Genomic DNA, 12,647 nt, shown 5'->3' on the forward strand with positions numbered 1-12,647 from the left:
ATGCTCATTAGCTTGGAGCCATGGATATTCAACTTTACCGCTGATGTGGATGCATAGCCAGGTGGTCCCCATGATTTTTCGCTTTAGATTATCATAATAGATCTACTTTTCATCACCAGCAACAATGCTATGCAAAAAGCATTTGCAATTTTGTCCTTGAAGCAGCATTTTACACGTGCAAAATACCTTTCAATGTCTCTTGACTGCATTTAACTCATTATAGTAAAAATAAATGCCTATATTGAGTACAAATATTAATCGTTCTATAAAAAAGTGTAACAATAATGGAGCAATTCATTGCTTGTTGTGTTGATCGATATATTGATATGTGACCAATTGATTTTTTTACTAGTTAATCTGGTTATTTTTCACCCTATATGTTAAAATTAGATTCTGACTAAATTAGCTCCGCCCTTTTTGAAATTCAAGTACGTCTATTTTGGGACTAAATTTAATGTACTATATATTGCGTAGTATATATAGTATACCTAATCACTCACTTTAGACCTTTCAATCATTTTAATAGTTGCTTTTTATATTATATTAAATTTCTTTTGGTCATTTCATCATTTTATTTTCCTTTTTAAATTGTTACTACTAAGAATAAGAAACCCTCACACCGTTTGGATTAACTCAAGTTTCCCATTTGGTTTCACGTCATAGAATCTGATATAGATTTATATTTAGATCCAAAAAAGGGATTAAACTGCACCTGGATTTTATAAGCTTAGTGTCTCGTCTGCTTTATATAACTATTTTCAGTTTTACTTTCTATATTCGACTGACAAAAAAAATTCAGCACAAATCGGGAACAAACTTTATTCAATTATACGAGTATATTTCTATTTTGTTTTATCTTCATTATTTCATGGGACTTATGATGCTCATCAGTAAGAAACTGACTTAACTTAACTGACTCTTTATTAGAGAAAGTTGTGGTATTTAAGAAGTTTTGAAAATGTCTAAATAAATGATAATTATGAGCTATCAAGTGAATGTTGTATGAAGGTCATATTCTTGTACTTATGTCCCTCCCCATTTGGTGGAATTAATATTAATTATTGTATTACTTGCCGATTTTACTCGACGTATCTCCACAATTAGATGATGATGAAAATCCTGGTACAGAAAGTCATAAAGCATTCCTTTTTTATTTGATATAATTCTTTTTTTTTAAATAATTTATTTTATTATGTATTATAACATTCACAGTTTTAATATGTTCGTACCAGATTACCATTTGGACCGTTTTAGTTTGGTCATAATTGCCTACGGCCTCAACTCAGGTTTGAGAAAATTTGTGTCACTATTGAATATTAATTGCTATTCACCTAATACAATTAAGGAACCAAATTCGATATCCAATAGAATTAATATCGAATATTCAATATGAGATGTGTTATCAGTGGTTTGGTTTACCTTTCGCTCTCACTGCGACTCTCCTTCCGTAATTAATTAACCAACTGTGAGAAAGTAGTTCTTTACAGTTTAACATTTTTAAATGTTATATTCGCAGAATATATTTAATCAGTGACATTTACAATACATTATTTGACTCAAGATAACATATTATTATGTAGAACACTACTCTGGAACTTTGAATAAATTTTGATTGCGTAACTTATTTGTATAGACTTATTATTTTAACAAAATCCAGATAAATACCGAACGAGTTCTTAACTCTTTTATATAGGTTTTGTAACAGGTCAATTGAAAAGTCCCCGGCCTGACATATAGATGGCGCTACTAGAATTAAATCCATATGTTTTTTAGTTAGCGCTAATCCTCAAAAGATGCGTGTATAAATTTGACAGCTGTCGAATCATTAGTTTGTGAATTATAGCATTTTGAGTGAAGCATTTTGTTAATGTGAATTATTGTGTTATTGTTAATAATAATGCATTTTATTAAGTGTTGATAAAATATTGCTTTATGAAGGGAAAAAATACAGTTGAAGCAAAAACTTGGCTTGATGCCGAGTTTCCGGACACTGCCCCAGGAAAATCAACCATCAAGGATTGGTATGCTAAGTTTAGACGTGGTGAAATGAGCACCGACGAAAACATTTAAAAAAGCCACAAAATGATTTTGAATGACCGTAAATTGAAATTGAATGAAATGGCAGACACTCTAAAGATATCAACTTAACGTGTACATGATATCATTCACGAATATATAGCTATCAGAAAGCTCTGTGTAAAGTGGGTGTCGCGCGAGCTCACTTTTGACCAAAAACAACGACGAGTTGATGATTCAAAGCGGTGTTTGAAGATGATCAAGCGTAATAAACCCGAGTTCTTGCGTCGATATGTGACAATGGATGAAACATGACTCCATCATTTCACTCCGAACTCCAATCGACAGTCACCCGAGTGGACTGCACACGATGAATCCGCTCAAAAGCGTGGGAGATCGAAACAGTAGGCTAGCGATGTTATGGCGTCTGTATTTTGGGATGCGCATGGAATAATTTTCATTGACTACCTTGAAAAAGGAAGGGCCATCAACAGAAACAGTTTCTACATAGCGTTATTAGACCGTTTGAAGGACGAAATCGGGACGCATTTCAAGAAAAAGAAAGTGCTGCTTCACCAAGACAATGCACGATATGAAAAGGATGGCAAAATCCATGAATTGGGCTTCGAATTGCTTCCTCATCCACCGTATTCTCCAGATCTGGCCCCCAACGACTATTTCTCTCATTCTTAGATTGTTCTCAGATCCCAAAAGAATGCTCGCTGGGAAGACATTTTTGTCGAATGAAGTGGTGATCGCCGAAACTGAGGCCTATTTTGAAGCAAAGAACAAATCGTTCTACAAAAATGGTATCGAAAAATTGTATCACCCTTGAAGAGAATTGGGTTCAATAAAAAAAACTAATTTTGCCAAAAAAAATGTGTTTTACTACGGTACGCCGGGGACTTTTCAATTGACCTGTTTTAAACGTTGTAACATGTTGATTAATTATTTAGATCTAAAGCCTATCTTTTAGATACATGTATTACCTACCGACTTTACTACACATAAACTCTAATTATTATATAGTATACATACCATCAACTGAATAATTTTTACCAAATTTAAAACATCTACTATTTTACTTTCTGTCGTTTGGATTGACTTTAAACTTTTACAAGATACAATAAACCCACCCAATACCAAGACACTGCCTTTTTTCTTCAATTTTCTTTCAATTTTCTGCCTTCAATTTCACCAGAATAAAGGTTGTAACTCTAAAATTAGCTGTCATTAACTGGTGTCAGTAGAGTACAATATTTTTAAAATAGCTTGTCAGTTTTTAAATGCGTATATCTTATAATATATAAACAAATGAGAAGAATGTTGCTTTTTCTGTTTAATTTTTAAAAAGTTTAAAATTACTATAAACATTGATAAAAACGTATATATTCATATCAACGTTTATTTATGGTATCTGATAATTGTGATAATGTTAACAAAGGACGTCCGAACTATAAATAAAAATATTTCTCAATAACATCTAAAACATCCGAAAGCGAAATTATGCTTGGATATTATCGAATGTGCTCTCTGGTCTACTTGGAATCAGAATTATCAAGTCGTATTAATGGTTAAGATAAGCATGAACACGAAAGGTAACTTTTTATTGATATGCTGAGAAAACTACTTCACGTAATATATTTATAAAATTTTCACATATCTACACTGAATATGCTAATTAAAATATATTTAAAGCGATTTTGATAACTGATAAACTGATCAGTGATATTTGCGAGTAAGTTATACTAAGATTATCTTAACTGTTGAGAGAGGAGTGACGTTTTATCAGGCAAAGTTGCATATCAATGTCATATTGTTTAGAATATTCAAGAACACGATGATTATGTGGTAAGAGAAAATTGTATAATATTATATACATCGTTCCAGACTGATAATTGTTATATCACCGTAATGCTCACTGATATAAATTGCCAAGCATTAAGGATTATATTATATAGGTTGTTTTGATATAATTAAAGTTTCTATAAGAAATTTCTAAACTTTGAAGTTGTGTGGCCAGAAAGTTGCTTACACTGTATATATTTACGTATGTTGTTCTTTGAGTCTTGTTTGTGCTATATACGTATGTGATTTAGCAAACGTGTATGGTTTTTTAGGGTAAAATGATGTGGCTCGGCGAATGGAGGTAAATCGAAATGAAACAGTGGTGTTTACATTATGTGACCGTTATTTATTGGCAATATAAAAACAATATAAAAAATACAAATAATGAAACGGATGGCAGCGGAGTTACCTGAAGACGAGGCTTGGGCAGTCGATGGTGGCACGTCTTAACCAAACGAGGGTTGAGCACTGAATGACCGAAATACCCTTCAATAATATCCCAGATAAACGTCTCGGGGTTGCCGCCAGCTATTCGGTGTCGGGTTCCAATTGGCACCCCGCCCGTGTTCAACATCTGGGATTATATTTCTGGGTATTTTGTAGACCGTTATTCCACGATGTAAAATTCGACATGCCTCAATTCGCTACAATACTCCCCTGCCAGAATTTTACATAAAATTACTTCAACAAAAATACAAAAATGTTTGCAAAAAATATCAAATACAAAAAAAAACATATACCAAACAAAATGTGCTGTGTAAATCATCGTCGCTTTGGCACTTGAATGTGGTCCATCGACGACGTTAAAAACAAGCTATTCTTCAGACAGGGCTCCCGTAATCGACGCTGTGGGAGGATCGACTGTTCGACGACGTGGTAGCTTATTTTCTTCGACGACGAGACGTTAGCAATTCTGGTACTTCGGCGAAGACATAACGAGTCTACGGTGACTGCAATCGGTACCTAGCTTCTGGAGCTGCTCTGTGACTAATCCGTAGTCACATACGTTAGGTTAATTCATAAAAAACAAATAACGACGGTATCCGACCGAAGCTGCCCAAAGCCTTTTAAATCAAAATATCTGCCATTATGACGGAGACGGCGAGCGAAGGAAGACATTATGATTTAAACATAGCGCCGAAAGAAATGTTTTGCCGAGACGCTGATGAACAAGTGACGTAAAAATATTCCAAAAGATTGTGAAATAAAAATTTTGACAAAAAAAAATTTAAAAAAATGAATTGGAAATAATGAAATTAATCTGAATAAAATGAAAATGAACCTTGAAGGTAAAATTGAAAACGAATCGAATTAAAAATATTTAAAATTTTGAAACAAAAAAAAAATATAACGGTCACGTAAAATACACCATTTTCTACGTACCCTCCATTCACGAGTCCAAACCCAATTTTGCGAAAGATCACGTCGGGGTCACCACTTTAGGGTAAAATGATGTGGCTCGGCGAATGGAGGTAAATCGAAATGAAACAGTGGTGTTTACATTATGTGACCGTTATTTATTGGCAATATAAAAACAATATAAAAAATACAAATAATGAAACGGATGGCAGCGGAGTTACCTGAAGACGAGGCTTGGGCAGTCGATGGTGGCACGTCTTAACCAAACGAGGGTTGAGCACTGAATGACCGAAATACCCTTCAATAATATCCCAGATAAACGTCTCGGGGTTGCCGCCAGCTATTCGGTGTCGGGTTCCAATTGGCACCCCGCCCGTGTTCAACATCTGGGATTATATTTCTGGGTATTTTGTAGACCGTTATTCCACGATGTAAAATTCGACATGCCTCAATTCGCTACAGTTTAAAACAAAAACTTTTAATTAACGCAAAGTTTTTTTTCAACCAGAGTAGATACTTATTTTACTAGATACTTATCTAGGAAGACCCTTTGATCCTTGACTGACTCTCTAATAAAATAAAAGAAAAGTTAATAACACTTTTTAGTGTTTTTACCATTAATACACTTCACTGCATATTTACACATCTGTGAGTCTGTACCCTAGTTCAGTGCATTCCGAGAGTTATTTATTTCTCCATATCTTGTTGCGAATCCCTTGATTTCCTCTATGACAGTTGGAATCCAAAGGTCTCAGTGTAAGTAATTGTACCTGGGTGCATCAGGACTTTATTCTAAAATACTACTTCTCTGAGAATATACCTATAATTGAACTATATAAGCCCATATAAGTTTTAGTATTTGTACTGCTTGTACAACAGCAACATATTATGTACAGGAATCCCGATTTTCTTCCAAATAGCCAATTTTTTTCTTTTTTCTTTTGTATATATTCTAGTCGTACTATATAACAACTATTACTGACTCGTTTTTGGTGAATCTAGTGACCTTGTTACGTTTGGATATCATTAAAATTCATAATTGCCATTGGTTATTTAATGATCATTTATTCACATGCTTCATGCAAAATCTAAATATCTGCATAGGCGAATATCACGCTACTGTTAATGAACATTAGCTCAGTAATAAATCTAAGTTTTCCCAGTGGGATGAATGCAATGAAATAGTTTGCTGTTACTAACTATTGAAAATCAATGAATAAACGTCGCGTCACAACTTCAAACTATAACTTTACTGACGTTTAGAGAACGATTTAAATACAATCAATGGACGATTGAAAATAAACTTAATTCTTTGCTATGTCTTATGTATAGAGTCTTAGTTTCTCCGTTTACATAATTTTCGAAAGTATTCAATTCCCTTTTATCATACTGTAATTGTAATGTTACTTGCCTTATTTTAATCCTGCAGAATTAAATCCATCGTAAAAGAATCCATGACTTTAGCTCCAACATATACTAGAACTGTAAAAAAGAAGAGAGTTATAGAAATATCATTAGAAATTTAGATTAGAATTAAAATCCTTATTTATTTTTATACGTGCTTCATAATTAATAAAACCGCATAGTCCTTTGTTTGTATTTAGAGTAAACGTATAAAATCTAATCCAAAAAAGACATCGCAATCAGGCTATTAACAATATTGTGTAAGACCAGATCCTTTCTGATATGATCTTCACGTTAGTTACTATGAAGTAGCCAAATATTGCAAAGATTAATACCTTATAAGGTATTAATTAGAACCAACAGCTGTATATTATTAATGTATTTTTATACATGATAATATATAATTATAAAATGATGAAAACTAGTATCGAAAGTGAACGGATAGTAGAAGGTCGTACCGATCTCCTATCTGGTTGTCACCATGTTCGTGTAACACTTTGATCGCTGATTCTCAAGAAAATGTTAATACCCTAAAAGGCACCATGACTTGGAGCTCTAATATTTTGTTTCTGTTACAGAGAATTGCGTACCGTCACTCTCCAGAAAGGCAACTCCGGCCTCGGCTTCAACATTGTCGGCGGTGAAGACGGCGAGGGCATCTTCATCTCGTTCATTCTAGCCGGAGGACCGGCTGATCTCAGCGGCGAACTCAAACGAGGCGACCAAATTATCAGCGTCAATGGCGTCAACTTGAGGAACGCCACTCACGAGGAAGCGGCTCTAGCTCTCAAAGTAAGTGTCGAATATGCTCTGCATGATGCGACAATTCTGACGTAATTAAGTTTAATAAATTCGTTAATACTTTTTTGCCTTTATCTATATAAAATAACAATTTTCCACTTACTATCATAGATTTATTCAGGATAAATAAACTCTAATCATAATATGTTCAAAATTACATTTTTAACATTCATTACCATGTTTATTTTTGATTTGAAGAAATCTGCTACGTCATCATCCACTTTTGGAAACATAAGGTGAAGCTGCTTCGCCATATCCCAATTGCCAATTTTCGTTTCAACGATTTAAAAGTGGTGTCTCAGATCCAAGTCTCAAGAAACTCTCAGACAGCTTAGGAGTTGATGAATCAACTGTTTGTAAATGTTTACATACTCTAGAGAAAAATCCAAAAAGGGAAGAAAGTTACTGTCATACGAATTGGCTGATAGTATAATTTTGAGCCGTTTCAACATCTCCATTTTATTGTTTTCCAAGTAAATAACAATAATTTTCTGTGACATAATGCATTTGGCAATGAAAACTGGATTTTCAACGACAATCCCAAGCAGCAATAGTGATGAGTTGCTCAAATCGAATAAACCTGCGCAGACATGTACTGACGTTAATTGAACAAATTTAAAGACGTATTGTTACAAAAAAGTCCAGCAATAGCGAGTTATAGAAGTCAAGTCATCCACTTGTATGACAACGCTCGAATGGAGAGATCTGTCGCGCCCAGACGGCTCAGCAGACATAGAGCCTTGTGATTAGTACTTGTAGTAGCTTCAACATGGCTTGGTTGACTACCAAACCAATATCTTCCTTTCGACACGATAACGCCATATTGCTAGAAAGACGGACGAAATATGTAAAAATATGTATGAAAAATGTGTTCAAAAATGTTTGAATGCTAAAAATGTCTTCCTTTTCAAGGTCAAATATTTTTAATTCTATCTCAGATATTATCAAAATGTATTTTAAAAACTTTATTGGACATTCAATTATTGCTACGTGTTTTATTAAATATCACATTGTAAAATAATCAGTTCTTTCATTGAAACTTAATTAATAACTGTTTAAATGAGTTTGTATATCGACAAAATCAACAAGTCCTCGAACTTCGTAGGTTTACCTAAAATATTGATCTGCCCTTGTGTATTTTAAGACCCAAGTCAACATTAATTTCCCCACTGGTTAATTACAATTACTTGTTACAAATATTGTCTGGTAAAATAACGGCCATCTTCTTTTGGGCGGTGTACGAAACAACGAAACTGACATTGTTTTTCTTTTAGGGTACTAGTCAAACCGTGACAATATGCGTCCAGTACAGACCAGAGGAGTACAATCGTTTCGAGGCCAAGATCAATGATCTGAAACAGCAGATGGCGCACCCTGTTACGGGTGGCACCTTGCTTAGAACATCCCAAAAGAGGTCGCTATACGTAAGGTGAGTCAATTCAGTATATTGCCTTTTTGTATTATTGATTTTAAAGTATGTTGTGTTACAAGTACATGTACTAATAATACACGATATATAAAAAACCATGTGGAAGCTTTGAAATGATATAATTTTAAATTAATAGCCTAATATTTTGTGGCCAAACCTTTATAATGTATTTAATAATCTTTGAAACATTGAATTAGTTGAAATGTTGTTCCAAAAAGATATCTAATTTTTTTAAAAAGTTGGTTTTTCTCCAGTTCCTTGGGATCCTATTGATTTTCTAGTGCACAAAGAATCTTTTATTACCTTGGCCGTGTGTTTGGCATATTTAAATTTCCAAACTAAAGGCAACTTATCTTCGGTAAAATCAGTCCGATCCTTATGATATCAAAAAAAGCGGTTTATAATAATCAATTTTTACATTCAGATTTATTTCGTGGCGTGAAAAGCCCCCAAGCCGAATCAGCTTGGATTTTGCCACCACCATCTTAAAAAATGATTTTTTTGTACTTAGATTTGAACTTTCTGTTAATAGAACATTTTATCCACTATTACATCTGCTCCCTACATATTAAACTTACTTTTATATGATTACTTGTTTTCACTGATCATGATTTCAGGTCAGGTGTTCTGCTGCAAATTTTTTTTTTGCAAATCAATTTAACAGAAATTGAAAGTGATGTTCATTTTTTACAATCAAAATCATATTTTTAATTAACATTTTCTGATTATGATCTAAATTGCTCAACGTTGAAACAATTTTGGTCTTTGTTAAAATAATGAACTGTTGATAGTTTTGTTAAGATGGTTTCGTTCAAACCAAGAATGTTATGATTTTTTCTAAGAGGGCAAACTCTAAAATGAAACACGTTATAATTTACACTGCAAAACACATTAACATGTACAGAGGACTATAGGGAACGAACACAAAAGTGTGACGAGGATACTTCTGCGAATTGATGATAACGAAGATGATACAAAACACATCATTGTTGATTTTCAATGATTCAATGAAAATGTATATAAAGGAACAAGTACAGTTAAAATTCAGGGAAGCCTTAGCCTGTGTTCTATTCCGCCTTACCTGCCTGAAATAATAAGTGTGAGTGACGAAACAGGTAAAAATGTAATAGTGGCAACGCAATATACAATCAATTCATTGTTAAAAAGACTTTACTAAATGAATACAATAAAAAGATAACATTCAGTGAGTCTACTTTTCAGTGAAAATACATACTTTTACAAACCATAATTGAGTACTAATATTAAAGCTATAAATTGCGATTAATGTGTTTGAACTGAGAATTTATAGAAAATGAGTCGGCTCTTGAATAGGCTCAATATATCTACCATGTTTTCGATGTGAAATTCGAATACTACCAGAAATATTTGAAAAGTAGTTATTAGCGATTACATTAATTTTCACATAAAAATAGCTTTGTATTCACCCAAGGTAATAATATAGTTTAGTGTATGTTATGACTCAGTTAATGGAGCTAAAACGGAATTAAACGGTTATAGATACATGTTATATAAAAAGGTGAAATTACAAATAGATAGAAGAGATGACAGCGGTGTTACCTGAAGACGAGGCCTGAGCAGTCGTTGGTGGCAGATCTAAACTGAACGATGGTCAGTGCTTAAATCCTCGAAAGTATCCTTCAATAATGTCCCAGATAAACGTCTCGGGGTTGCCAGATATTCGTTATCGTTTACTAGTCGGTGCTGCTGGCACCCCGCACGTGTTCAACATCTGGGATAATATTTCTGTGTATTTTATAGGCTGTTATTCTAACATGTAAAATTCGAGATGCCTCAAGGTCGCTACTAAAGATTGTCCGATATAACAAATCGAATTGATGGCACATAAATGTGTAGCTCACCTTCAATTAAGACAAAAATACAAGATATATAATCTATAAATGTTCTAAGCTTTTGACTGGAAAGGATAGTCCATGGATTATTATCATCTTTCTTCATCTAGGAGGAAAATACTTCAACTATTCACTTTGCTCATTTGAAACCTCTATTTAAAGTATATCTAAAGACATTGGTTAACCATTTACCGACATAATGATCATGGTTTCTAAGTGGTCTGATTTGTCACATTTTGATACATTCATGTGCTAGCAGGATTGGAAACCGTCTAGCCTTAATCCTGATATAAGCGACTCTATGATAGCACGTATATATATAACACGTTTTACTACTATTTTCCTCGAATACATTTAATAATCAAATAATATTTAATTATTTGTTATTTATAATTAATATGATTCAACTAATCAATTAGCTTATATTATAATAGCAGTGTACTGTTAATTAGTAAATGAATCGATTATATGGTAGTCAATGTTAAATTTATAAATAGGCCAATTATTATTTACGATTATTATTCAATAATATCCTTGATTTTAAATTTTCATTTAAAAAATAGAAATAAACAAAATATTTTGAAATAGCGTTTAATTAATTCTGTTTATACTGAACATACTTTTTCCTATAGAAAATATACAAATTAATGTATTTAGCAATAATTGTTTTTCTGTTATCTAGCTATAAAATTAATATTCTTGTTATGAGATTTTTCTATTACTTCAGGCTGAACTTTCTCGTGTGTGTCGGTTTCTTTTAATTGATAATTAACATGCGTTTTCATTTATTCAAAGAAAACAAACAAATTATTAATTAGTAGCGGTTAACAAATAATTTCAGTTGACATTTTGATTGCGATTTTCTCCAGAATCGAGAATTTATAATTGTTTGAAAAGTTGTAGACCCATTTTTTTTCTGGTATAACAGCCATCACAACCAGTACACATCAAGTAGTAATCAGAGCAGGTGGGATAGCACTTCTCATTTTAATATTTCCAAGTATATTTTCACCGGTTTTCCAACATATGATCGGGTATTAACATGCTGAAGAATAATATTGTGGTGTCTTTGATTGTAGTCCAGTCGTTTTTGCGCACAGTGCTTGGCTTACACGCATCAATTGTAATCGTTATCAACCATCATCGACGGTTTCATCGAGTAATATGATTCATCCTTCAAGTACTCGTCTTGAAATTATTTTGGCTTTAAACTCTCACTTTTAAATCATCGAAACCATATTGAAGTATTCCCATATTGATATCGATGGAGTATATTTGCCATAAGCTTTACGCAGCATTGGTGACCTGCATAAGAGCATTTTTCTAATAATATTTCTAGTAATATTTCCCGCGATTGCGATTTATTCAGTACAAATTCAGACATTTTCAACGTACTGTAAACATTTTTTGTTCACACTTCGACGAAATGACACACACTTAGAAGTGAAGTCTGCAAATTAACCATCGCCATTGTCTAGTCGCTAAATGACGACTTATCATCGAAAGCAACAAAAAAATCATCGTAGAATTAATAGACTTCAAGTAAGAAGAATTATCTGGCCGCTTCTTCCATGAAAAGAGAATTTAAACATGTATTGTGAATTTCCGCAAACATCTCTTTAAGATTTATAATATAAATGTTAAGAAATATGATTTGAATTTTAAGAAATTTGATAAATTTAACATGTAGAGAACACTGGACAGCGGAGAAAAAAGTATTCTTGCTGAAGAAATGATTAGTCGAATGATTCTGACACAGTATAACATTATATTAGAGGTAAACGTTAAGGAGATTATTTTAATAAAATTTAATCAAACTAGGTTTTGTAGATAAATAAACAAATTGATCGGATAATAATCTTTAAAAAGAAAACTTATTCTGATGATAATTATTGTAAAAAAAATCAAATAAAAGTTGT

At 32.9% G+C, this 12,647-nt stretch overlaps 1 protein-coding gene across 15 annotated transcripts in view; it reads left to right on the plus strand.

Moving 5' to 3' along the window:
* Positions 1 to 12,647, plus strand: part of LOC143190643 (disks large 1 tumor suppressor protein) — a 676,624-nt gene that overhangs the window by 637,199 nt on the left and 26,778 nt on the right. For all 15 annotated transcript variants that reach the window (XM_076395120.1, XM_076395122.1, XM_076395121.1 and 12 more), the window contains 2 exons: positions 7,206 to 7,419; positions 8,703 to 8,857. In XM_076395120.1, the coding sequence (XP_076251235.1) occupies positions 7,206 to 7,419; positions 8,703 to 8,857 (369 nt within the window). The remainder of the gene's footprint in view (positions 1 to 7,205; positions 7,420 to 8,702; positions 8,858 to 12,647) is intronic.

Source organism: Rhynchophorus ferrugineus, unplaced genomic scaffold, assembly GCF_030347505.1.
Source record: "Rhynchophorus ferrugineus isolate W39M unplaced genomic scaffold, kcgeb_rfMv2 rfM2, whole genome shotgun sequence".
Classification (NCBI taxonomy): domain Eukaryota; kingdom Metazoa; phylum Arthropoda; class Insecta; order Coleoptera; family Curculionidae; genus Rhynchophorus; species Rhynchophorus ferrugineus.